The sequence below is a fragment of the Arachis stenosperma genome, chromosome 1 (assembly GCF_014773155.1).
Source record: "Arachis stenosperma cultivar V10309 chromosome 1, arast.V10309.gnm1.PFL2, whole genome shotgun sequence".
NCBI classification, from domain to species: domain Eukaryota; kingdom Viridiplantae; phylum Streptophyta; class Magnoliopsida; order Fabales; family Fabaceae; genus Arachis; species Arachis stenosperma.
This window is the reverse complement of record NC_080377.1, coordinates 132,150,225-132,178,021: the sequence shown is the minus strand read 5'-3', so window position 1 is coordinate 132,178,021 and position 27,797 is coordinate 132,150,225. Positions and strand designations below refer to the sequence as shown.

The 27,797-nt window shown below is 31.9% G+C and overlaps 2 protein-coding genes across 2 annotated transcripts; one reads left to right on the top strand and one right to left on the bottom strand.

The window, feature by feature from the left end:
- Positions 1 to 18,534: 18,534 nt before the first annotated feature.
- LOC130936052 (uncharacterized) lies at positions 18,535 to 20,835 on the bottom strand. Its single transcript, XM_057866027.1, has 2 exons — positions 20,415 to 20,835; positions 18,535 to 19,877 (listed from the first exon to the last, which is right to left on the bottom strand). Exons 1-2 carry the CDS (start codon positions 20,745 to 20,747, stop codon positions 18,900 to 18,902), a joined length of 1,311 nt encoding a protein of 436 aa, XP_057722010.1. The 5' UTR covers positions 20,748 to 20,835; the 3' UTR covers positions 18,535 to 18,899.
- A 111-nt stretch (positions 20,836 to 20,946) lies between these two features.
- Positions 20,947 to 24,590, top strand: LOC130936059 (probable UDP-3-O-acylglucosamine N-acyltransferase 2, mitochondrial). The gene is made up of 11 exons (XM_057866039.1): positions 20,947 to 21,095; positions 21,535 to 21,714; positions 21,801 to 21,993; positions 22,266 to 22,342; positions 22,567 to 22,616; positions 22,752 to 22,816; positions 22,953 to 23,004; positions 23,080 to 23,150; positions 23,302 to 23,368; positions 23,803 to 23,874; positions 23,992 to 24,590. The coding sequence occupies exons 2-11, from the start codon at positions 21,639 to 21,641 to the stop codon at positions 24,043 to 24,045; spliced, it is 777 nt and encodes a 258-aa protein (XP_057722022.1). The 5' UTR covers positions 20,947 to 21,095; positions 21,535 to 21,638; the 3' UTR covers positions 24,046 to 24,590.
- Positions 24,591 to 27,797: the final 3,207 nt, after the last annotated feature.

Genomic DNA, 27,797 nt, shown 5'->3' with positions numbered 1-27,797 from the left:
CAAGGTCGTCGGGAAGGCCTTGCAACGAGTAGCATTAGAAGCGTCGGCTAGGTACATCCGACTTTTAAACTTGCTCAGGTGATACTTCGGGTCGGTAGTCCCGTCGTATAGGTCCATATTGGGGCTTTTGAAGTTTCTTGGAACTTTTGTCCTCATTATATCCTCACTGAACGATTTTCTCCCCCCAAGAGAGAGCCTTCTCGGTCACTACGAGAGTTTCGACCTTGGAGATTCGATTCTCGCCTTAGGAGCTTTTCTTCAAGTTCCTTTCGTCGCTTAACCTCTCTTCTCAGGTTTCTCTCCGCTTCCCGTTGTCACTCTAGTTCTTGTTCTAGTTGCTCCAACCGTCCTTGGTGGCCGTGGAACAGTCCTATGAGGTTGGTAGTATGAAGCTGTCCCCCTTTTTCGATCTGTACACTTTGAAGGGAGCTCCCCTCGGGGTCTTTTACATCAGAGGGGCCTTTGTGGTGTTGAGCACTTGCTCCTTGCATGGATACTATACCACTGTCGTTGTTGGCTGCATCTAGCTGCTCTTGTTCAGAATCAGATACAGGGTGCCCATCTGAAGGCTGGTCGTCCGCCATTACTGGATAATCGTTCAACTTTCCTAGCAACGGCGCCAATATTACGTAGGTAACCTTAAAGAGATGGATTGGGCTTTAAAGGTTGGCCCAAGCGTTACAGGAATATGGTCTCCGACTTGATCCACGTTTGGGAGCCAGCGTACGAATTGTATATGTAAAAGAATGGGAGGTGGTACCTGCAAAGACACTCCAATACCCAAGTTAGCAAGGGGGTAAGCAGGTTTGGAGAATATTGGAACTTAGAGATACCTGAGAAGTGTCAGTGTATTTATAATGGTGATCCAATAACTACTGTTGGAGTAGTTCCACTTCTGAAGGTGGATAACCGTCCTTTTATCTTAGGGTTGTTGAGATATGACTCCTAAAAGTGGGTTGAGAGATTTTGGGGGCATTTATTTATTTGAATAAGTGTTATCTGCCAGTTTATCTCTGGTCCGACCTCTTTGGGGAGGTGTCTATGTCGGGCCCGACCTCGGTTGGGTGATGAAGGCCAATCTTTGGATTGGGCCTTTTTTGCTTATTTGGGCCTGGACCATAGTGTTGGATTAGGGTATGAATAGAAACTTCTTGACTCTTAATTATAGGAGAACATATGATTCATTTTTGAATGTAACCGAAATAAATATGAACTTATTCATTTTTTTAAATTTACATTAATTATTAAAGATATAATGTAATGGATACACTCCTATAAAAAATAAAAATGAATCGATAAATATTTTTTTGTCTAAAAAAGCATGACTCAATAACACTAAAGTTTAATTTAAAAATTATAGATAAATAAAATAAGTAATAAAAATCAGACATAAATTTTAATTTTTTTGTTACGTGGCATAACAAAAATATAATGTAATAAATCATATCGTTTTCATGCAAAATAACATAAAATTTAATATGGCAATGAATTATAATTCAAATAGTATAGTCTCTTCATACTCATTTAAGAGATCGTGAGTTCGAGTCTCCTGATCTTTAGTAAAAAAAATAAAAATCATAAAATTTAACATTATTCTTCTCTAAAGACCTTTATTTGTTTTTAGCTTTTATGCTTTTTTTGTTTTATTTTAATTTTATTAAACAAAAAAATACTAATATCATTAATTTTAATTTTCAACTTAAGTTAAATTTATTTTTTTATTATATTTATAGGAGTGTAGATAATTCTTTAAAATTATGAGACTTTTTTTAAAGTAGCATTCATTTTGAGTATAATAATTATAAACTAATATATGATAGTGATTAATTGCTATCGAAAAAAGAGAATGTGAAAGAAGAATAAGAAAAGAAGTAAAGAAAAGAGAATAAGTCAATATAATAGTTCGTGGTGAGACAATGATAAATATGTGTATGGAGAATAGTAAGAAAAAAATAATGAAAATAAAAATTTAATGTCTAAAATTATCCGAAACGGGATTATTTTTGGGTCTGAATGTGAGGGTCCAGACTCTTTTAAAGGCCGCGTCCGACTTACGGTGCTGAGGTGCCACCGTCCGAATTCTTCGTAAGGAGATGGGGTGGTACATGCAGGGGACTTTGATGCTTAAATTAGCAAGAGTTTAAAAAATATTGGGTTCTGAATATATCTGAGTGTTAGTGTATTTGCAGGAGAATTGATAATCACCTTTTAGAGTAGTTTTATGGTGCATAGATTTGTGATCATCAACAATGGTTCCAAAGGCTTGGTGCTCTCAAACGTGAATCACACTTTGTCACAACTCCGCACAACTAACCAGCAAGTGTACTTGGTCGTCCAAGTAATAAACCTTACGTGAGTAAAGGTCGATCCTATAGAGATTGTTGGTATGAAGCAAGCTATGGTCATCTTGTAAATCTCAGTCAGGCGGATAATAATTGATTATTGGGTTTTCGAATATTAATAATAAATAAACAGAAAATAAAGATAGAGTTACTCATGTAATTCAATGGTGGGAATTTCAGACAAGTGTATGGAGGTGCTGTGTTCCTTCTGAATCTCTGCTTTCCTGCTGTTTTCATCCAATCCTTCTTACTCCTTTCCATGGCAAGCTGTATGTAGGGCATCACCGTTGTCAATGGCTACATCCCATCCTCTCAGTGAAAAAGGTCCAAATGCTCTGTCACGGCACGGCTAATCATCTGTCGGTTCTCGATCATGTCAGAATAGAATCCATTGATTCTTTTGCGTTTGTCATCACGCCCAACAATCGCGAGTTTGAAGCTCGTCACAGTCATTTAATCCCAGAATCCTACTCGGAATACCACAGACAAGGTTTAGACTTTTCGGATTCTCATGAATGCTGCCATCAATTATAGCTTATACCACGAAGACTCTGATCTCACGGAATGGAAGGCTCGGTTGTCAGGCGAAGGGCAACCATGCGTCGTGCATCAGGAATCCAAGAGATACGCATTCTAGCTCTCGCTTGTAGAACGGAAGTGGTTGTCAGGCACGCGTTCATAAGGATGAATGATGATGAGTGTCACGGATCATCACATCCATCAGGTTGACGTACGAATGGTATCTTAGAACAGGAATAAATCGAATTGAATAAAAAATAGTAGTAATTGTATTAAAACTTAAGGTACAGCAGAGCTCCACACCCTTAATCTATGGTGTGTAGAAACTCCACCGTTGAAAATACATAAGTGAGGAAGGTCCAGACATGGCCGAATGGCCAGCCCCCATGAAAGACCAAATGGTCAAACGACTAGATAGTTAAAAGATGTCTAATACGCTAGTAAAAAGTTCTATTTATACTAAACTAGCTACTAGGGTTTACAGAAGTAAGTAATTGATGCATAAATCCACTTCCGGGGCCCACTTGGTGTATGTTTGGGCTGAGCTTGATCTTTACACGAGCTGAGGCTTCTTTTGGAGTTGAACGCCACGTTGTAACGTGTTTTTGGCGTTCAACTCTGGTTCGTGACGTGTTTCTGGCGTTTGACTCGAGAATGCAGCATGGAACTGGCGTTGAGCGCCAGTTTACGTCGTCTAATCTCGAACAAAGTATGGACTATTATATATTGCTGGAAAGCTCTAGATGTCTACTTTTCAACGCCGTTGAGAGCGCGCTATTTGGGGTTCTGTAACTTCAGAAAATCCATTTCGAGTACAGAGAGGTCAGAATCCAACAGCATCAGCAGTCCTTTGTCAGCCTTTTATCAGAGTTTTGCTCAGGTCCCTCAATTTCAGTCAGAAATTACCTGAAATCACAGAAAAATACACAAACTCATAGTAAAGTCCAGAAATGTGAATTTAGCATAAAAACTAATGAAAACATCCCTAAAAGTAGCTAGATCCTACTAAAAACTACCTAAAAACAATGCCAAAAAGCGTATAAATTATCCGCTCATCATTTTACCTTATGGATAACCATTTTCTTTTGGTAGGGAGTTGTTTACGTCTCTTTTCTAGATGAGTAGGAGTTAGTTGAGATTCATCTCATTCGAATAAGTCGGGCCAAATGTCGGGCCGACTTTTATGAGGTCGGATAGGTTGACTTGGACTCATATTTTGTAGACTGGGCTTTTAATCATTTTGGTTCTGACTAAATTGTGGGTCAGAGTATGAATAATTAAAAATTTTAAAAGAATAATGAAACTAAAGATGATTTAAGATATTGAATAAAAATTAGAATAAACAATTTTTAGCAATTAAAATTATGCGAGAAAAAAGTTCTTTAAATTTAAATTTTTATATTTGCTTCAAATTAAATAAGAATGAGAAAATAAATAAATTTACAAAAATTTATAAATTTTTTTCTTGATTGTTACACATAATAACAACAAAATAATTTTATTATTATACTTAAATTAATTCAAATTTTATTATTCTATACATTAAAAAGACTAAATAACTTATAAAATTTTTATTTTTATTTATTAATAATTTATTATTATTATTTTTTATATTTTATCTCAAATTTATAATTTAAAATATAAAAATTACCTTCCTAAAAATAATATAGTAATTGCTATTTTTTTTTAAATTAAATGAAACTTTAAGAAAATTTTAAAAATTTTATTATTTAGAGACATAGAAGTTGATATATTAGATCTAAAAAATTATTATGAATTATTACAAACAGTGTTAAAGGTAGGGGAGGTACTTAGCAATGTAAATTTTTTTTATAGATCAATTATATATGTTAATAGTAGCTAAAATAGTAATATCGATATAATATTACTCTTTTAAGAAGATATAATATATTTGATATTATGTTTTTTATAATTGTTGACAAATTTTAATAATTTGATTACAAAACTTTTAAATGCTTTATATCTTAAATTTTTTCTTAAAGAAGCAATAAAATATGACTTAACAAGCATGTGTAAAAAATAATAAGTATCTATATAATAGTTATACATCTAGATATCTAAATCAAATAAAAAAAAAAATTTTTTAGCAAATCTTCAATAACTTAAAAGTTAACATAATAGATAGTTATGGATCAAAGTGATAAACAAAAATTCAAGTTGCGATAATAATATGATAATAATTAATTGTGATTGGGATGAATAGAAGAAGAAAACAAGAAATGAGAATAAAACAAGGCAACATAATAGTAACGGTGAGACAATAATAATTATATATGTATAACGAATGATAAGAGAAAATGATAGTGTATGATATGATAAGATGATATAATCAAAATAAAAATTAATAATTTAAAAAAAATTAAAGATATTCAAGATAAAATTGAAAAAATACATTTTTTATCTATTAGAATTATGGATGGAGACAAAAAAATATTTTGAATATAAATTTTTAAATTTATTTCTAATTAAATAAGATTAAAAAAATAAATAAATTTAATAACATTTATAAATAATCAGTCTTTAAATAATATTAATAAATTTTTATATTAATTTTGTTACGCATAATAATAATCTAATATTTTTTATTTTTTAATTCACATTTATTTTATATAATTTACATATTAAATAACTTAAGATATTTTATTTTTTATAATTTATTTTTAATTATTAATATTAAATTTATAATTTTAAAAATAAAAATATAAAATTAATGTTTTAAATTCAATAAAAAAAACTAAACAAACACAATAATACCTGTTAAATAAACCATTAATATATATTAAAATCAATTAATAATATAAAATATATATATTAAAAATAAATTAATATATATATATATATATAATTTTATACAAATACAGCTTATTACCATAGTTGTCAGAACCGAACCGGTGATCGAACCGGCCAGGCCACTGGGTCACTGGGTCACTGGTTCAACCGGTGGGTCACTGGTTGAACCGGTTAACCCGGTCCCACATAAGTAAAATGTATAAAATAGCAAAAAACTTAAAAATTAAAAGTTAAAAAACATATCTCCAATAATATTTTAATAAACATTAAATCTCAAATCCTAAAAATAAGTAGTAATACGAGAATAAACATAAAATTTAGTACTATTAGTCTATTACATGAACAACTCAATTTAACATAATGAAAACAACAATTCATGGATTATATCCAAGGAGTAACTTCAAAGTCTGGAAATCTTTCTTCATCTAACAAATCTGGAGCTACATCCTGATTGGTTTCATTCTGATTTGCATTTTCCACAGAAGTATTATTAGTTTCACCATCATCTCGATCATCTTCCAGATTCAATTCATCTAGCATTTCAATAATGTTTCACAAATCATAATCAATAATACGGCAAAACATTTGGTTAAAGCATTACAAACTCATTCCTAACAACAACATACCCAAATCATCTAAAGTTGATTGAAGAGACATATTTGCAAGATCATTCCGTAAAGCATCAACTTCTTCAGGAGTTAAAAATGGTGGTGAATCTTCCATTATCCATTCCGAATGATCCTCAAATGCATCAAGACAAATTGGATCATAACTTTGCTTTCTCATTCGGTTCCTATATTATCAATTAACTTGATGAAGCCATCCTAAATTCCTAATCAACCAGGATCCAGGACTAAATGACTAATCTCCAAGAATAATACACAACAATCCACTAAGGCACTAACTACTAAGAATAATATACAACAGCAACCAACAATGGATAATCAACAAACTGAACAGAAATAAAAAATAAATCAAGAAATGAGAGATCAAACAGAAAAACAACAATGGAAAAATCAAACAGAAAAATCAACAACCTAAAATTGTTCATGTTCTCATCTGGACAGAAATCAACAATCTAAATTAAACAGAAATCAACAATGGAAGATTGTTCATGTTCTCATCTGGACAGAAATCAACAATCTAAATTAAACAGAAATCAACAACCTAAAATTGTTCATGTTCTCATCTGGACAGAAATCAACAATCTAAATTAAACAGAAATCAACAACCGAAAATTATTTGAACAACCAACAATCTAAATTCTAACACAAATCAAACAGAACCAAGTAACCAACATACATAATCAATCTACAATAATCAATTAACTTCAAAAAATTAAAAAATTAAAAATACTTAGTTACTTACCTGGCTGGACGGCTGAACCCTGGAGCTGGAGGAATGGAGCGACGAGCAGAGACCAGACCAGAGAAGAGGGAGACCGGAGCGACGAGCAGAGACGCGGGTGATCGGAGCGACGAGCAGAGACGCGGGTGACCGGAGCGACGAGGAGAGAAGAGCGACGAGCAGTAGGCGACGATGGACCGGGGACGGGCTTCTGCCTTCTTGGCGGTGGTGAGTGGCGCACTGCTCTGGATGCGGTGGTGAGGTGAGTGCCGCGCTGGTTGAAGCTGAACGGGGCTGAGTGAGTGGCGCACTTCTCTATCTCTCAGCTCTCAGCTCTCATGGTGATGGTGCCATGGTGGTCTCTCAGTTTGGGAATGGGAAGGGGAAGTGTGAATTGTGAAACAGGGGATGGAGGCTAGGGTTACGGGGCTTCAAAGCACTCAGCACTGCAGCAAGGTTTTTTTTTTTATTTAATAAAGAAACGACGTCGTTTCCAGCATATGAAACAAAAAAAAAAATTTAATTTTCGAACCGGTCCGGGTTAAACGAAACCCGCCGGTTCACCGGTTCTGATCAAACCCGGCCGGTTCAATACGGATCTTTTCGGTTTGATTCCTTGTCCGGTCAGATGACTCACTCGGACCGATTATGGCACCGGTTCACCAGTTTTCCGGTCCGACCGGCCGGGTCGGTCCGATTCTGACAACACTGCTTATTACTAATGGATAAGAAATCAGGAGGGAAAGAAAACCTAATTTATTACATGAAGACTGTGTGCATAAAGAAAGGTTGACTTTAATGATTATAATGAAACTTCTATAACATGCATTGTACAATGATTTAAAGAAGCGTGAATCCATAGCCTAATATTAACACATATTAGTGCTTTGATAATAACAAATTGTAGTATGTATATTTTATAGTTATTCCATGTGCTGGCTGAGGAAGGTGGTGACATTCCTTTGCCAGGGAATCAGTTTAGGGATCAGTTAACAAATCCATTTAAGTGCTGGTGTGTGTAATTATCAATAATTCTTCACTCATCTCACTCCACTCTTTTATTTTCTATCCTCTCTGATGATCTGAACAAGTCATAATCCAAATAGAGACATTCTCGCTATTAATCTAATCTAATTGCCACTCACGCACACTTTAGTTTACAACATCTGCAAGTTATATAAAGCACACTTTTGTAGCTTTATTTGGCGTTCCATTTTTTATTATCCTTTAAGAAATAACAATCCATCATATTCTATCAAAGACCGATACTTAGATGAGTTGTCGAACTTGAATATAACATTTATTCGACATTTATTTAATATATATTTTATATTTAATTGTGTCTTAATAAAAAAAATTTAAATATATTTAAACATATTTAAATATCATTAAATATTAATATGTTTAACTTTATTTTTAATATTTATTTTTAAAATAAATTTAGCTTAATATATATTATTATTTATTAAAATAAAAAATTATTTTAAATAATTTATATAATTAAAGAATATTAAGAACTTAATAAATTAATTTATATATAAAATATTAAAATATCATCATAATTATTCTAAAAGATATTTTATATTTTATAAATATATCGTATTTATATCTCTTGTAAAAATTTGAAATTTGTGTATTCATATATTTTGTATGGTGTTGTATTTCGGATTTGTACCAATGTATGTCATACATCATATATATTAAGGTGTTACTGTTTATTATAAGAATATATTTTTTATTTAATTGTTTTATCATACATCTTTTTCTTATATATTTTTTTCCATTTAAAAATTATATAATGGAAAATCATATTTTATAATATCATGTATATATAAATAATACACCCAATGTGATTATTAAAGAATTATATTAGCTGTGAGTTATGCCTAAAGGCAAACGGAATAGTAAATGGTTTTAGGGTTGCTGTACGTCTTAATTGGAGGGACACGTGGCGGTTTCTCCGTAGAATCCGCATCGCATCACGTGATTAAAAATGTTAGCCTACCTTTCATAGTTCACGTGGCCAACTCACCCTACATGGTTACGGGCCCTACCATATTACGTTAATTGAACTTAATTCCCTTCATCTCTCTCTCTCTCTCTCTTAGCATAACACTTTTCTTCTATTTCTTTGTTAAATATAAAAAGCACAAATAAAGTTATCTCATCATTCATCAAGTGAAGATATCTATAACCAATTAACCACCATAAAATTAACCATCATTCATCAAGTGGTTATTAGCATAAAGTTTATGTTAAAATCGTAAATTAGCACAAGTTGTGAAGTTGGTACTATGCATTATTAAGTCCACCAAAATAACGAGATTATTTTCCGTTGGTTAAAAAGAAAAAAAGAAAAAGAAAAGAAGAAGCAAAGATGTAGAGAGGAAACAACGCCCTCCATATTTGGCTATATGCTTGCGAATACGGCAGCATTCCTGCAGGGGGATACTCTCCAACCTTGACAGCATCCTCTTCATTAATTCACTATTAAAAAATATTTTAATATACAAGATTAAATATTTTGAATTTTATTTTCTTGTATTATTTTCTAAATGGTTGGTAGCTACGGGTAATATCCAAGAAACAAGTATTGACTTGATATCAAATAGTTAATAATATATAAAATAGTTTTAATTTATTAATTATAAGAAAATTTAATTTTAACTATGCTCAATATTTTGTAATTATGTTGGACATTAATTTCATTTCGTAAAAAAAATTATTATTTTACTCACATTTATAAAAAATAACTATAGTCATATTCTCAATCGAAATTATCTTTTCAAAAGGTAATTTTAATAAGTTATTTTTTAAAAAATAAAAATTTTATTGAATAAGTCTTATAATCATATTAGTAATAAGTTTAATTTTAATTTATTGATGGTAAAAAATATTTTATATAACTATTTTATTATATTTATTTTTTCGAATAACTATTAACACATTTAATAAAAAAGATAGTTATTTTTATTGACGTGATAATATATAATTAAATGCGTATATAAATTTATTTTATATTTATAATGCATTAAAGTTAAGTTTTCTTTCTTAATAAAGGTAAGACGCTAATAAATTAATATTTTTTTTCAAAATTAAATAGAAATTAGTATCTATAGAATTTTTTAAATAAATAAAATAAATATTAAAATTACATTAATTGACGCATTAAAATTATTTATTTACATTTATACACTATATTACATATTTTGTCCTCAACATGGACGGATTAGTTATTAACGTATTTCGTCTCTATGAAATATATGAGATAAGTAACAAAAGATTAGCAGTATATTTAATCTGAAAAAACTAACTCATCTATACTAAGAATAGATACATTCATAACTAATTCGTCCATACTAAAGATAAGATGCACATTTAAAATTAACTATATATAATAACTCCTTGGCAGAATAGTTCATTTTCCATATTCCCCAAATATCTCCATTTATTTTTCTCTAGAGAATATCTTGTTGGATTTCAGTCGTTGATGATAACGTAGCAAGCATGAGTCATGGACATCAATCAGTTGAATGTAACTACATAGATTGTCGCGGTGCTCGACCGTAAGGTTGGCAACCCAATTAGTTAAGGATAGTGTTAGATAGCCAAAGAGTAATTACAATATAAAAATATTATAAAAAAATTTTTATTCTCTTAATAAGTAAGTAATATACACTTCCTTATCACACACTCTCCTTATCATTTATATTTATTCTGCGTGGTTAGAGTCACTAATATTTTTTCTAAAATTAATTTCAGTTTTTTTCAAATCAAATCCCTAACATCCCTTAATCACATTATTACTCATTAAAATGTAATTTTTTTACAGAAATTTTGGAGGTTAAATTAAAAAATTTTAACAACTTTTACTATATAACTGATATTTTACATATAGACTATTAAAAAATAAAAAATAAAATATAAAATATAAACAAAAATTAAAAAATAATTTTTTAGAAATAATTATTAACTTGTTATATTAAAATCAATAAATAAGCATACATATGAATATTAAATAAAAATATTAATAATTAAAATTATGACTTATTAGTGCACATGAGATAATTTGAAAAATACAATAAGACGCATAATTTAAAATTTGGTAATATTAATTATAAAAATTTATTAATTATAGACATCATAAGTATGAAATTATGAATATTATGTGCACAAAATTATGGATGTTATTAATATGAAATTATGGATGTTATGTCTATAAATTTATGGATCTTATGAGTAAATTTGTCAATTAAATAAATTAATTTAAGAATTTGATAATTTTTAAATTTAATTATGATAAAATTTAAACATTTGTAGTAACTTGATAGTTACTTATGCAATAACTAAAAAATGATATGTGTATGGATGTAATGTCTAATAAATTTAATTTTTAGATATTAGTTGTATGTAATTATAGATGTTATGTATATGAACTTATGAATGTTATGTGTATGAACTTAGTTAGTACAGTATAATTATAAATGCACATAAAAACACACACAAAAAATTATATCAGTTTATTACCATACCTCATCAAAGCTAATGTGATTATATTTTCGAAAATTGATTGACTGACAACAACTTCATTGAGTGAGTCTGTCTGTTGTTCAAATTATTCTTCAGTTCCTTCTGACATAAATACCGTGTTAAGGTCGATTTCAAATGTCATATTATTTGCAATGATAAAAGCGATTTTTTGTAAATTTCTTTGGCCTATCCTAATTATTCTTGTAATTGAACTAGAATTGTGTTTGTTAACTTCTAACTTATACGACTTACAATTCATGATCCTTGTAACAATGATAAAGGTATTAAATAAGGCTTTCACATTTTCTAATTTCTGAAATGGTAATAAATGAATTAAAGGAAATAAAAATTAAAGTCAATTGCAATTATTTAATGTAATTGATATTATAATTATCGTTCTTAAATATAATTATTATTAATTTTTATTATATTTTTATATTTAAAAATTAAATTATAAAAAGAAATATTAAGTATTAATTATAATAGAGCCTAATAAAAAGGATATGATTTTATAATTAATATCATTAATAAGTAGATTTAATAAGAACGGTGATAAGTAGAATGATAAGAGAGTGGAGTAAAATATAAAATTGTTATTAAGTGATATAAATAAAGTAAAATATAAAAAATTTTGACTAATTATGGCTGAAAATTTTTGGTTACCAAACTTTTTTCTTAGTTAATTATTTCAATATTATTGTTATTTAACTCATTTTGTTAGTTACACTACTTTAGATTATTAGATAATATGGTGTTTAGTTTAGGTATTTATGTTATTGTTTTTAGATTGAAAGGTTCAAAATATTTAGTATTTTTTATTTGTTTTATATTTTAGTAATTCAAAGTATTTGGTTTAATTTATGTTATTTAATTTATATTATTGTTTTTAGTATTTTTTTTATATTTGTTTTACTTGTTTAAAAAAAAATCAAATTTATTAGTTATTTCATATATTTGTAGTTAAGGATGCTTTATCTTAGGCAAATTTCTCATACCATGACTCCTGCAGATATTCTGTCGTCATATCTAAAAAAGGTTGGATTTGAGCATCTGACAAGACTCAGGAACTCTTATTTTGACAACACTCTGATATCCATATTTGTGAAAAGATGGCGTTTAGAGACTTGTACATTCCATTTATCACAGAACAAGTGTTCCACCACACTACAGGATGTGGCATACTATCTTGAATTGCGTACAGATTAAAACTCAATTGGTGGTTGCATGTAAAATTTTCAGATGTACCACCAAAGCCGACCTGGGATTGGGTGGCAAAACTATTGAGAGTCATGCCACTACAACAGTTAATGCCATATGTTGGACATAATTCAGTTACATGAGGTACGGCATTTATAGTTGTTAACTTCAAGCTCTTATATTTCTCACTTACGTCTATTTACCAATAAGAGCGAGTGTGTGTAGTTTAGGCAGATATGAGGTCCAGCCATATGTAAATAAATTGGTGAATACGTAAATACTATTATAGTATAGAAGTTGGCAGACCGATATATCCAGCATTGTGATGCAACAGCCAGTACCTCATCAGTAACAATACCACCACCACCACATCCTTTTTTCCCTCTACTTGGGGTTACTCAGCGTGGATACTGACTTATGTGTCTGATCTCCTCCCTAAATTGGACATAATTATTGAGGATCATCACAGCCAGTGGATTACGGTCGGATGATAGATCCACAATATACTCAGCAATCGTTTGGGCATCCGTAGTATTGTTAGTATCCACCATCATAGTTATATCCACCACTTTCGTCGTCTCTACAAGATTCTCCAGCATAGTCTTATGTGGCACCTCTATCACGATAACTTCAGAGGCCTATCTGTTAGATTCGACCGCTAACATGTGGCACAGTTGGTTATCTACATCATCAGCCTCCCCATCCCCTCCTATAATTCATTATTATCTATTAAGAAAGTATATTATGCGTATTTGTATTTCAATTTGATATTAAATATATAATTTCATTAATTTGAGACTATATTTATAGTTTATGATTATATTAAATGTATAATTTGAGACTATGTTTATTTGTATTATTGGACTTTATATTATGCTTATATTAAGTATATTTATATAGTTAAAAATTATTATTCAATATGTAAAAATGTATTTCGTCCTCAATATGGACACATTAGTTATGAATGTATCTCGTTTTAGCATATATGAGATATATTCATAAGAATTGCAATGTCTTATTTCATTGCAGACTAGATAATTGCTAATCTTTGGTAACTTATCTCATTTATGCTAAGAACGAGATACGTTAATAACTAATTCATTTATGCTGAAGACTAAATATGTAATAAAGTGTATAAACGTATATAAAATTCTAGCGTGTCTATTAAGGGTGTTCAAGATTCGATCCTATCCAAAACTTAATCCGGACTCGAGACATATTTTGTCTGGTTCGGATTTATCATTTTTACTCGGTGTTATTTTCAGGTCACTCGACTCAGATCGAAGTTGTTTTTTATATTAAAAATATATATTTTAGAGTAAAATTAGTAATATTATATTATACTTTTATATTTCAATTAGTAATTTTTATATTATATAGTATTATTTTTGTTTGAAAATAATTTATTTTGATATAAATATGATATAATATTTGTTAAATTTAATTTTTAAAAGTAAATTTTTTATTTTAATATATAAAATTCACAAATTTCTATATACTAGTTTTACATCGAATTGATCTGATTTAACCTAATTTATTTTAGGTCAGATTAAAATAGACTCAAAGACTTTTTAGGATCAAATCTCGATATAATTAAAATGGACTCAACCCGACCCACAAACACCTCTAATTTTTATTAGTGTAGTTTTAATATTTATTTTATTTATTTAAAAGAAACCATCTATACACCATAGGTAAGTGATATATGTTAGAATTTAATAACTAAAAGGAATATAAGACTACAAGATAAGTGTAGGGAACAAAAATAATTATGTTAAAAAAGAAGTACGTAGATAATGCAAGGAGGGAGAGAGATGAATGAAAGAGAAATAGAGAAGGGGCAAGCTATGGAACAAGGCATGTGAAAATTGTATTACTATGCAATGAGGTAAAGGAAAGAGTGGGTTGTGGGGGGTAGGGGACTAGGTACGTAGGGTTTGTTGTCATAAATACGGGAGCATTGTCTGGAGGGCACGTGACCAAGTAGGTACTCACGTGCAATCATCCACTGCCGTTTCAGTTCGCGTGCGGTGGGGACCTTCTCTCTCTTCTCTCTCTTCCTTCTTTTGTTTTCTGTTGCGACTTGCGGCATTCGGCGCCCCCTCTTTTCTATTTGTCATTCTGTTCCCTTCACGCCGTCATCCCTCGTTAACTGCTGTTGCACTCGTTACCTTACCTCATCTCAAGATTTACAAATTTAGGATTTAATTTAGAATTAAATAATATATTTTTAAATAAATATATATTTTTAAAAATTTTTAAAATTAATTTAACTAAATTCCCAATAAAAAATTAGATTAATTTAACATATTTATCAATTTTATCAAAATTTTCAACAATTTTTTGTAGTTACGATTTATTTTGGTGTGCATAATAATTCTTTTAAAATAAGATATATAAAAGAAGTAGTATAAAGATCATTAATTTTGTGTCAAACTTCTTTTTTAAAAAATAAAATATGACAAAAAAGATCCGGGTGTCTAACTGTCTATACAAAATTTTACAATTAAACTATGTTGATTATAACTTTTTATAGTACAAGAAATAAAGTAGAGGTTAATTTTATGCACTATTATTATAAAAAATTGATATTAATATTTAATTATGTGTTGGGTAAGAAAAATTAGTTTTTTTGCCAACAAACTATAACTTAAATAGTTTCTCTGGATTTAAATTTTTAAAATTTTGAATTTTACTTCAAAAAAAATATGATATTTCATCATTTATTTCATAGATGGAATAAAAAAAATGAGAGAAAAATTATTTAAAAATTAGAGACTACATTTTACTTTCTAAAGTAAAAATTCAAAATTTAGAGAATTCAAATTTAATTTCTCTATTCTCACCTTACTAACTTAAAAAAAAATAAAAAATAAAAAATAAAAAAATAATTATTTTGTTGGATCACGGGAGAGAGTCAATCAATTTTACTTATATATAAATAGATAGTTAGGTATTAGTATAAATTTTTATTTAAAATGTACAAAAATTAAAGTGAATAAATAATAAATAGTACTCTTTTTCTAATAAGAACATATGTTTCAAACTTTCAATTGATCATTGATAAGAGCCGAACAGCCAAATGACTGATCCAATGTAAGAAATACAAAAGGGCCAATAAAAACAAGTGGATCACCCACCTGTCCCAAGGGGGAAAAAAAAAAAAGTGGATCACTCGAAGAGGCAATAATTAAACCAAGACCATAACGAGTTATAATAATTAAATAAGAAAAAGAAGAAAAGAATTGGGATTAAAGTTGCTGCGTTGAGGTGTGGGCACCTCGGCTGATTTTGATATGAAAGAAGGGGTTGGAGTGATTATTAATTAATGTGAGGAATATATTAATAGCGCTATAGTTTTATAGTTTAGGGTTGGAAAATAGGCAAGGAATGTGTTATGGGCAATTAGATTAGGAGGGATATTATGGGAAAGGAAAATGAAGTGAATACAAGCGTACGTGAAAGCACGTGGAGATGAAGAAGGTGGATGGGAATGGGATTGGATGGGATTTGATGGCGGTGGCTTCTGTTTCTCTCTCTTCACTGTGTGTCGCTTTCTTTCTCGTGACGGTGTCACGTGGGGGTGGGTAAGGGACCCACCAAGATGCAACGATCAAAAAAGCAAAAACAAAAGGAAAAAAGAAAAGAAGAGAGGGAGGAGAAGGAGTAAGTTAGTGGGGGCATGTGCTCTCCTTTCTCAACTGACCTGTCGTTTATGGGTCATTCAAATCTGAAAGCGATCCAACCCACACCACTGTTCCCCCCCTTCTCTCACATGACGTGGCTCACTCACGTGCCTCTTCTCCCTCACCCTTCTCTCTTCCTCTCTTTGTCGTTTACTAACACACACAGGTGCGCACCACTGGACCCACCTATGGTAGGACAAGTGTCTCCATCCTCCGTGCCATTGCCACGGATTATAAATCACCAACAACGGCTAATAGTAGCACGAATTATTTCTTGTACTTGTAAAGAATGTAATTACTCAAATATGTTATTTTCGGTAAACTTAATTTATGTAATTACTACATTATATTGGGCAATATTATTATCTTATTAGCATATTCTATTCCCTCTAAGTGCCACCACTACCCTCGTGGCCCTCGCTTCCTTCACCACTCATGTACTCCTCGTTGTTTAGAGTTGGGTATACCGATTATTATTTTCTGAAAATTCACACGTCTTTAATTAAAAATTATTAGATAATTTAATATATTAGATTAAATTATTTAATATTTTTTATTTATTAATTTCACATAATAATATCTATATGTAATTATTATTATTCCCTCTCTCCCCCCTCTCTTTTTTTTTTACTTCATTTTTTTTTATGAAACTTTTTTTCACTTCATGTTACCATCAACGATCCTATTTGCCAATCTTCGTTGCTGTGTTTGTTGAATCCAAGCATGCACGTTCAAGAAAAAATCAAAGCATATAGAAAAAATCATTGTGGTGATGTGGACATACGCGTTAAAATTATCATTGGGCTATACGCTTATATTATTCCAAATAAAATAAAACAAAAATATAGACTTTCATGTTTAAGTTATATTGTAACAGATATATAACGTTGACTCCAGAAACAGCAACTATTATATGACTAGGCATATTTCAAGTGCACCATCTTATCTATAAACAAAAAGAAGTTACAACTTGCTTTCACTGTAGGCTTTCATTTTTTAAGTATTATTTTTAAATCATAATAAAAAAATGGTAGCTTATTACTTCTCATTCTTTATAGTACATAATTAGACGACATCATAGGAAATTTAGCACTAAGAACTAGCAAAAAGCCCGGTAGAAATGCATGACAGTATCACATACAAGCAACGAGAATTGAGAAGTTCCAGTAAAAAAAAAAACACGAGAATTGAGAAGTTAAAGTTATATTTATTTTTTGCTTGGAGAATATCCATCAATCCATATTCAATGCAACTGCTTCGGCATATGTTTTCCTCCCAAATGTGGCAAAAGATATGGGAATTAGCTATGAAGTAGGATAGAAGAGCCCAAAAGGCCTAAACAATCAATATTCCGGAACTGAACAAAGCTAGAGCCCAACAAATCGGTTCTTTTGTTTTCCCTTTGCGTTGATGGGTCTTATTCCGCTTATCTTTCCATTGGGCCCGTTTCTTGCACGTTGAACAGACCACACAGTGAAGCGAGCAAATTTGCAAGCTACTTCTGATGGAGACAGGAGTTCATGTCAAACAACAGTTATGTAGAATTTCAAATGTTATTAGAATATCGATGTTCTAGTATTTTTAATATCTTAATTATAAAAAATATATAATATATATTAATTAAAATAAACGGTTAACATTATTAGAATACCAATATTTAGAAACATCTGAAAATTTTCCCATGACTTTTAAATAGAGTACACTTTACTCGTAATACCAATATTTAGAAACATTTGAAAATTTTCCCATCACTTTTAAATAGAGTACACTTTACTCACTTTCTTTAAAATCCTTAAACGGATACATTCTATGTTATAGATTTAGTTCACATGAACACAATTAAAATCTTTGCATTAATAATTTTGATTTTAATTTTTGATTTCTTATAATATCTCCTATTTCATCGAGCTAAAAACTAATTTAGCAATTAGCACAGATCTAAACTTCATTTAATGATTTTTGGCTAGCTAATGAATTATTGTAATACAAGATAAAATTTAAACTCGTAACACTTGTTTAAAATTTAACCAGACAAGTAAACTAACTATCCTACCAACCCAAGATGGTTAATTTGGATTTTAATTTACCAACTTCAGAATCTCTAGTCTCTACAGACTCGTTGGATCAAAAAACAAGCAAAAAGTCGTAAGATTTATCCTTATTTTTTTTATTTGACTATTCTAAACCCATTCTAATACACGATCAGTACAAATGGTCGAGGTCTTGCAGCAATGTCTATCTAATTATTTTCCAATAATTTCATCATTTACCACTATTTGCATTTTACACTTCCTTTAGCAGTTTGCTTCTACATAACTTGCCTCGGGATGCTGCCAAAAAATAAGGCCTGTTCCCAGCAGAAACTTCTAAACTATCAATTCTTCAATTATTGTGATTACAATGTGCAGTTGATAAGTTTTCTGATGCTGCCAGAGGGATGATCCAATCTCACTCCCTGTAGAATGCTCTATTTTCTGTTGGTTCTTTGACGAGTCCCTTGCATCTTCTTTGCCTTCTCCATCATTTTCCAAGCCTTCTCAACATCTTTCATCCCCCTCTCATTCATTATGCCTCTAGATGAACCATCTTGGACACTCGAGTGCTGAATTCTTGGCGAAGCCATACAATCAAAATGCTGTTCGTGTGGTCCACCACGCAAAATGGAACCAGATCCTCGGTTTGCCAAAGCCATAGAATTAGAATGCTGTTCGTCTGATCTGCCATGCAAAACGGAACCAGAACACCTGTTTGCCAAAACCATAGAATTAGAATGCTGTTCGTCTGATCTGCCATGCAAAACGGAACCAGAACACCTGTTTGCCAAAACCATAGAATTAGAATGTTGTTCATCTGATCTGCTGCGTGAAACAGAACCAGAACTGGAACCTAAGCTTCCCAAACCCATAGAATTAGAATGCTGTTTGTCGGGTCTGCCACATGAAGCAGAACCAGAATCTCGATTATGACAACCACCTATGCCACTGGTTTGAATGGAACCAGAACCGAACTTCATGGAACCACTTCTCAATGCATTCCAATTATCACGGAGCGCTTGTATGTTACGCTGCACCTGCTGGGCATTTGACAGAGGCCTCTTTCCCCTGTATCTACTTAACCTATCAGCTGATGGAATACTAGGAGGAGGAGGGGACCGGCTTTGTTGTAAAGGACATGGTATTGCACTTATCGCCCCACTTTGCTCGACATTTTGTAGCTCTAAGTCTTCCCGCTCATTGGTCTCCCTGGCAATAGCACAGTCATAACAAAACCAATCGCCTTCAGGGACAGTGTAGCCAAGGCCAACACAGTAGGTATGAGAAGAAGCATCGCAAAGATCACAAATTAGCAGAAGATGTTCATCTGCCACACCATGACAGACAACGCAGTTGGCGTCAGTATGAGAGTGAGTAGGACCGGTGCTCATATTCCCATAAGGATGATAAACCTACAACATGCAACACATCATCATTATTAAATTAACATAAGACAGTTATAGACTCATTGTAATCGCCTTTCAGATTTAGGTTAAATTCCGTTGCCGCGTTTGGTTGAGTTTAACATGGTTCATAAGTTTATTACTTGGAGGATAATTTGGGACAAGAGGAGAAAAATAATTGATGTATCATTTGCTATTAGATCCATGAACCATGATACACTCTTCTACGTATCATCTATCTTTAACATAGATCTCATTTTCATGATGTGAAGATAAAATTTGTCATCTTCAACATAGCAAGCACCTTATTATATGCTACCAAGTTACCATTAAAATCAATATGGTAACGTATTAGTCTTATCAACTCACCACAAATACCTGGGTTTTCTGCTGCATTGTGCTCAAAACTAGGAGCATGTAAAATCATTGAAGAAACTAATCTTTATTTTTGTAATTTATCTACAACAAAGCCTTAATTTTAAATTTCCATAAGAGTAAACAATCAATTTAGACACTAAAAACAGATTGAGAGAAAGGAATAAGGACCTGATCACGGAGAGGGACCTTAATGTCCCGAGAAGAAGAGAAGATGCCATGCTTGGGGAGCCTGCGAACGTTGGAGAATCTCCGGCGGCAGATCGGGCATCGGGACTCGTGCTTGGACCACTCCATGATGCATGCGAAGCAAAAGTAATGGCTGCAGCAGTCGATTTCTCCGGCGACCGGTGCGCCGCGCTCCGCGTAGCAGATCCCGCACCATACACCCTGGTTATCATCGACTCCGCCACCGTCGACCTTCTCCGATGCTTCTTCGGTTTTGAGGCGTTTGTTTGGGGAGGACTTTGATTCTCCGTCGCCGTCGCTGCTTCCGCCTGACATTATTTTCCGTTGGAACTCTCCGATTCCGATGATGAGAGAAGGAGTTTCTCGAGGGTTTTGTGAATTTGAGATGTGGATGAGAATTCATCGCAACTGGGAAACGGATGATGTTTTTTTTGGGCGGAGGTGTTGTATTGGGCTTTTTTGTCTGAGTTATACCGGGCTTAATGGGGATATTGAGGCCCAATTCAATACGGAAAACAAATTTAGGCCCAATACAGTCACTCTCTCACAGGGGAGGTCTCCTCTCAGCTGGTGAAAATCACTTTCACTTAAAGGGAAGCCTCACCAGTCTTCCTAAGCCTGGAGGTGGCGAGTTCGGAAACTGCTTCTTCGGCGTAGTCCACGGTAAGTTCCTCGCCTCTGACCGTCTCTGACTCCCTGAATCGTCGCCGTGGGTCGTTCTCTGTTCTTTATCTCTATTTTGCTTTTTTCTTTTTCTTATTTTTTATGATTTGATTTATTTTATTTTTAAAATTATAGGTTAAACTAAACTCAAATAAATTAGTAATCTGATTTTGTGTTTTTGCATTGTTGATTGTTGATAAAATAACATTAATAATCCGATTTTGACATTTTTGTGATGTTTTTATGTTTTCCATTGTTGGTTGTTGTACTCTGTCACTTACTTGTTAGTCAATTAGTTGTGATTTTGATGTTTGAACTTGAATTTGTGAACGGTTAATGATGAAATTTTTTAATTTTACTGTTATATAAATGATTGAATTTAAATATTAAAAATTTTTATTATATTTTTAATAATTTTATTTTTTATTTAATTAAACAGGTTTGATTGGTCGACCACAGTTGGACTATGAACCAGTAATTTGACTGGTTCATGGACCGGTTTGGTTATCGCAACCTTGCTTTTGAATCACTGAAGACTTGGCCATGGCTACAAGGAGGGTACTTGTCTTTGCTTCTCGTTCTGCCTTTGCTCGTCGTTTCTCGTTAGTTCCCGCTTCAGGTGAATTTTCTACCCTTACATTTTTAGGCTTAGTTGTTTTTTTAATTGATACTCTTTTGAGTTTGTTGTATCTTTTTCAAGATCAGATAGTGGTTGTGGATTCCAGAAATGGCAAAACGGGGGTGGCATATTCCACGAGTCAGCTTCTATAGACTCCACAGCAGTTGTTGAGGTTGGCGCTGTAGTCCATTCTGAATCTGTCATCGGTGCAAATGTGCATATAGGCTCTGGAACTGTTGTTGGTCCTTCTGTTTCTATTGCTCATTCAACTATAATTGGGTACAATTGCATTCTTTTCTTTCCACTCTATCAATTTTAAAATTCCGATATTCTACAATGGGAATTTGGATTAAGCAGATGTAGATTTCAGTGTAAACAACACAAATTTGATCAATGCACTGGTCTTGCTTATTGTATGCAGAGGCTCAAGTGCATGCTTATGTATAAACAATCACAAATATGGTTTTTTCTTTTTATCAAATTTATGTCTACTAATGCTAAATGATCTGAGTTTGCACTAATATGGTCTTGATTCTTCCATGTTTTTTCAGGTTTAATGTGGCCCTTAGTAATTGCTGTATAGGTGATTTATGTGTAATTCACGGTGGAGTCTGCATTGGTCAAGATGGTATGGGCTGGATTTCTAAGCTTACTTGTTTATTATGTTGTTTAGTATGCTTGAGCCTTGGAACATTTATAATGTGTACTTCAGATGCATCTAACTATTTGTACCAGAGGATGCTTTTTTGCATAGTATTGAATAGCTGATACATGATAAACCAATTTGGCACTTAAACATGCCTTTTGATGAATCATTTCTTGTTTGATAATCTTGATCTGTTTAACATGCAGGGTTTGGATTTTATGTGGATGGTGATGGTAATATGATAAAGAAGCCTCAGGTTGGTAAAAAGTATTGTTTTAATTTCATTTTAAACTATATATGTTGCCAGTTGCTATTTGTCAAATATGATCTACTTTTCATCTTGCTTATATTTTTCTAAACACATGTATATTTCTTTCTTAAAATCTGTCAGAAGTTGAACGTGGTAATAGGGAACCAAGTGGAAATTGGTGCTAATACATGCATTGACCGGGGCAGGTCAGTACTTTGCTCATTTACTAGGCTTTATCATTTTCTTTTTAGCTTAATCATGTGCCAAAATGTGTTATAGTTTGATTATCACTTTGCATGGATTCCAGGTTTATTACTAATTTACCTTATTTTGCGTACACAGCTGGAGAGATACAGTTATTGGGGACAATTCAAAGATAGATAATTTAGTTCAGGTTAGCATTTAGCCTTTGCTTAATTGCGAAAAAAGAAGGGGGCTATTTTTTCCTTTCATTCTGATTGTTCTACAGATTGGCCATAATGTGGTTATTGGGAGGAATTGTATGCTTTGTGGGCAAGTTGGGATTGCAGGTTCAGCAACGTAAGTTATCCCCCTGTTTGTTGTGCTGTTACATATGAATTTTCGATTGATCATTGATGTACTGTGCTGAATTCATGTAAGCACTAAATTCCTGTTCAATCTTTTGGGCATCTCGAGTTTACAACATTGTGTATTTGATCGGGGTGTTCAGCATAGGAGATTATGTAACCATGGGAGGAAGGGTAGCAGTGCGAGATCATGTATCTATTGTATCTAAGGTATGCTTCTATTTTTTTCGTGTGATTAGTGAATGAATAAGTGGCCCTATGGTTTAGGAAAGTGATACAACAACAGACAACAACAAAGCTTTATCCCAATGGGAGGAGTTGGCTGCATGGATCAAACACACAATTGCGCCCTATCATGTATTGTTGTCTGCAATAAGCTTATTTATGCTTAGATCTTTGCTGAGAAAGTAGTTATCTAAGGTTTTAAATCACTTCAAATATACCCGTGCGCTTAACTTAGCAGTTCGCATGGGGAACCACTTGCAGCCTAATGGTGTCAAATACAACCTTGAATTGCTTGTCTGCTGGCTAAATATTGAGCAAGGAACACAATTCTAAATTTGGTTACTTTTGGACTGTTTTTATTTTCTAGGAATTAAGTTGTTCGAGTTTGAAAAATATATCTGAGCATACAGCTTTTGTAGGTTCGGCTTGCTGCAACAAGCTGTGTAACCAAGGACATCAAAGAGCCTGGGGACTATGGTGGCTTTCCAGCTGTAAGGATCTTGCCTTATGGCTTTAGTCCATTTAATGCATCAATGGCAAAGTTGAGAATTTGTGATGCCTATTTACTTTGAGTGGATACATGAACTACCTCCTTTGATGCTTTGCAGGTTCCAGTTCACGAATGGCGGAGACAAGTCGCCAGAAGTTCCCGACACCGGTGAAAAGGAATACTTATATTCAGCAAACTGATTTTTTATATGGAGTTAGCCAAGTGTAAGTACATGGCTTAGGAAGCAACGTTAGTGCAGTATTATTCAATAGATTGTTCTCCGTTAGAGAATTATTTTAGGGATTATATCCAAATATTGAATCCAATATGTATTGGCTAAAGTTTAGTTCAATGGATACCAACACGAGTACTTACTTCAAGGGCAAAAAAGAATACATAAATACTGAATTCATTGTTGCTACCTAGTACCTACTGACTATGCCCTCAAGAAATTTATACTAAAACCAAAACACACACACTGAAGGAGATGAGATCAGCACCTTGCAATTTTTGGGACCTACACTGACTTTGTCCTTGTTTTCTTAGTCTGAAGTTTAAGCTTCCCATCACTACCAATTGGTAGATCACCCATTCACCTGCCGGGTTTAACCAATGAAACTTGACAGAAGGGAAATAATGTTTTTTGTTTATTTCGGGCGATTTCATTAATAAATAATGTTTTTTATTTATTACAGAAAAAATATCATTCAAGAATAAGTCCATCTAAAATAGGCCCCATTAATTTAATTACTAAGTATTGGTTTTTGGTCAACATAGTGAATATTTTCTTATAATTCAATACTATTTTATATAATATTAACTAAAATTATGCATACAATATTAGTATGATTTACCTTTTTCTATAGGAAGAGCAATCATTAATAATTAACTTTATGAAATCAATAGTTATTTCTAGGATTTTGCCTTAGCTACCAACCATTTAGAAAATAATACAAGAAAATAAAATTTTAAAAGTTTAATCTTTTATATGAAAATATTTTTTAATACTCAATGAAGACTTTATGAGATTCTAATTTTTCGAAAAAAAAATGTAAAAGATGACTTTCCTAAATTTGGTTAAACCACTTGGCATAAGGCTAAAACATTTGAAAGCAAGTTGCACATGTTACATGATATCGATATTGCAGGTGATGAGCCTTCCCTTTTATAGCTCTATTGAACCACCTCTTGGACCATAACCTTTCTTACTAGCTACTATATCACCTTATTCACTTTGAAGGATATATCATCAACTTATTACCTAAAAAGAAAATAAAGAATTTAATTGAATATTAATGTATCACAAGAAGCGCACAACTTTCATGTTGAACAGTAGTGTGATGATAAATCAAAATTAGTGATATACATCCCTCACTAATATTGAAATCTTTCTTTTACATATATTCTGTATGCATCCCAATCAACAACTAGGAAACTGACAAAAATGACTAAACCACCTAACCAAGCTTAGATAGATATACATGAGAGAATGTGTAAGCAAAAAATGCACATCCTTTATAATATATGTTCGTCAATACAGTTAGCATTGCTTCCTAGTACATACTAAGTGTGATGATGGCTTCAAAACTGGTTCATTCCTCAGCGAATCAATTATTCTTAGGAGGGTGAGGCCTTGGAACAAAATAGTCAGCGTTCAAAGGTATGAACCCATCATTTTCCTTTGTATTCAATGAATTATTTGCTTCTCCTACTACTTCTTGCTGCTGGTTATTACACTTTGCAACTATGCAACGCTTTTTGGGCTTGATGCTTGAAGTTGATGAATTTCTAGACATCATCATCTTCCTTCCGAGGATAATAAACCTCCTACTTTTATCACTCTCACCAACTGCTGCCACACCAATCTGCTGTAGAAAATTACTCGAATTATATTTTTATTACGCACAAAATTCTTAATAGTTTGATTTATGTGGTTCTAGATTAATCAGGGATTATTAATTATATTGCAACTTACCTCTACGTTCGGTGTGCTTCTTGCATTTTCAAGCATGCTTCCAGCGGCAACCACCAATGTCTTCTTTACTGATGAAGAAACTACAACAATTGCAACAACATATACAGTGATGAACAAGAATAAATAATAAACATAAAGCAAGAGAATAATAAAATTAGGCAGTGATGAACCTTGGTGTGCAGTTGAAAATGTGAGAGGTAGCAAAATGAATGTAATCAGGAGAATGGTAGTGAACCTTAGCGACAACATTATTGTGACCATACAGAATGAATAACAACAATTAAGGGGGTATCAGGTATGTATGTCGTTATGAAATCTTGTTTATTTATTTATGGTACGGTGTCCAATATTCTTAGTTGGGTCAAAGCTTGTTAGATATCTAGCCCTTGATGATTTAACATTATATTATGCCTTTGGTGCTCGTAACTTGGGATTACTAATTTGTTAATAGCGACAACAAAGTTGAAAGGTGCATGAAATGAAGAGAGAGGGAGGTCGTTGACGTTCATGTTCTTTTGTTGACTTCTTGATGATGATGTTGGTTTGAAGAGATGATGAGAAATACCAAGATTTCTTTTATAGCATAAAAATAAAATATTTTATCTTCTGTTATTTTTTATAATTATTTTTAATATAAAAATAAGAAATACACAAAAATATATATATTTTTTATATTTAAATTAATATTAATTAATTTTTTTTACTCTAAAAATATTAACTACTAGTATTTTCTTAAGGTAAACACTCACATTCACATGCAGTTAAAAAGTTTGACATGTTTGATAAAATATCATCTAAAGATTTTTCAACGGTCAAACTATATGTGAATTTTCAATTTTTTTTTTTAATAAAAATGGAACATATAAGAAAAAAAAGGTGTGATCGCGTGAAACGGAAGATACGACATGTTCAGCGGTTGTCGGGCGTCATCCATGCAATATTTCGTCGATCTTGGGTGTCCGGTAACTCCCACACTCCATTTCCTATGCCTTTTTTTCTTAAAAAAGTATAGAGATAATAAATTTAGGTAGTGTTTAGTAGAGAGACAGAGACGAAAAGATTGAGATTGAGAGACAGAAACTAAGAGACAGAAATTAAAATAAATTTTAATATTTTATTTGGTACAAAGTGGGAGACAGAAATTAAAACAAGAATGAAATTTCAATTTAATTTATACAAAGGGTAAAATTAGAATTAATTAATTAAAATGAAGGTATTTTAGGTATAAAATGTTATTAAAATTTGAGGTACTGAAATTTTAGAGACAGAGACAGAAATTTTAGTACCAGTCTCTAAATTAACAAACATGATACTAAATCTCAGTCTTCCAGTTTTTGTCTCAGTACCTCAAAACAAACGCTACTTATTAGGAAACAATGCAGTTACACATACGATAATTCAATAATTTTCTTTCTCTACTTGTGATTTCTGTAAAAATGTAGTGTGTTTTTATTTTATTAGATTAATTTTAAAATTTATTATTCACATTATTTACGAAAGTCATTGTTTATCTAACAAAACTGTTTTTTCTTTTATTAATGTTTACATGTATATATAATTAATAACTAACTGAATTGAATTGTTTGCGTTAAGTATTCATTTTAAGGATTAACATAATGTATAATTTTAGGTGAGGCGTGCCTCCCTCTTTTAGGTGTCTCTGTCCAGAGAAAGGTGCTCAATTGGAGGTTAAATTAATCGTAGATAATTCTAGGGATGGGAAAAAGTGAAAACACTCTCTGGACTCTCTCGTTTCCCTTTCAATATAATGCTTTCTATTTCATAGATTTTTGAACTTGGACATGTTATGCGACCAACACGGTAATCATCACATGGATCAAATTTGCTTTATTGTATTATGTTGATATATATAGTATACTAATGAAGTTACAAGATCATCGTCTATATAGGTTTGTCTCATGCATTTACATATATTTTCACATTAACAC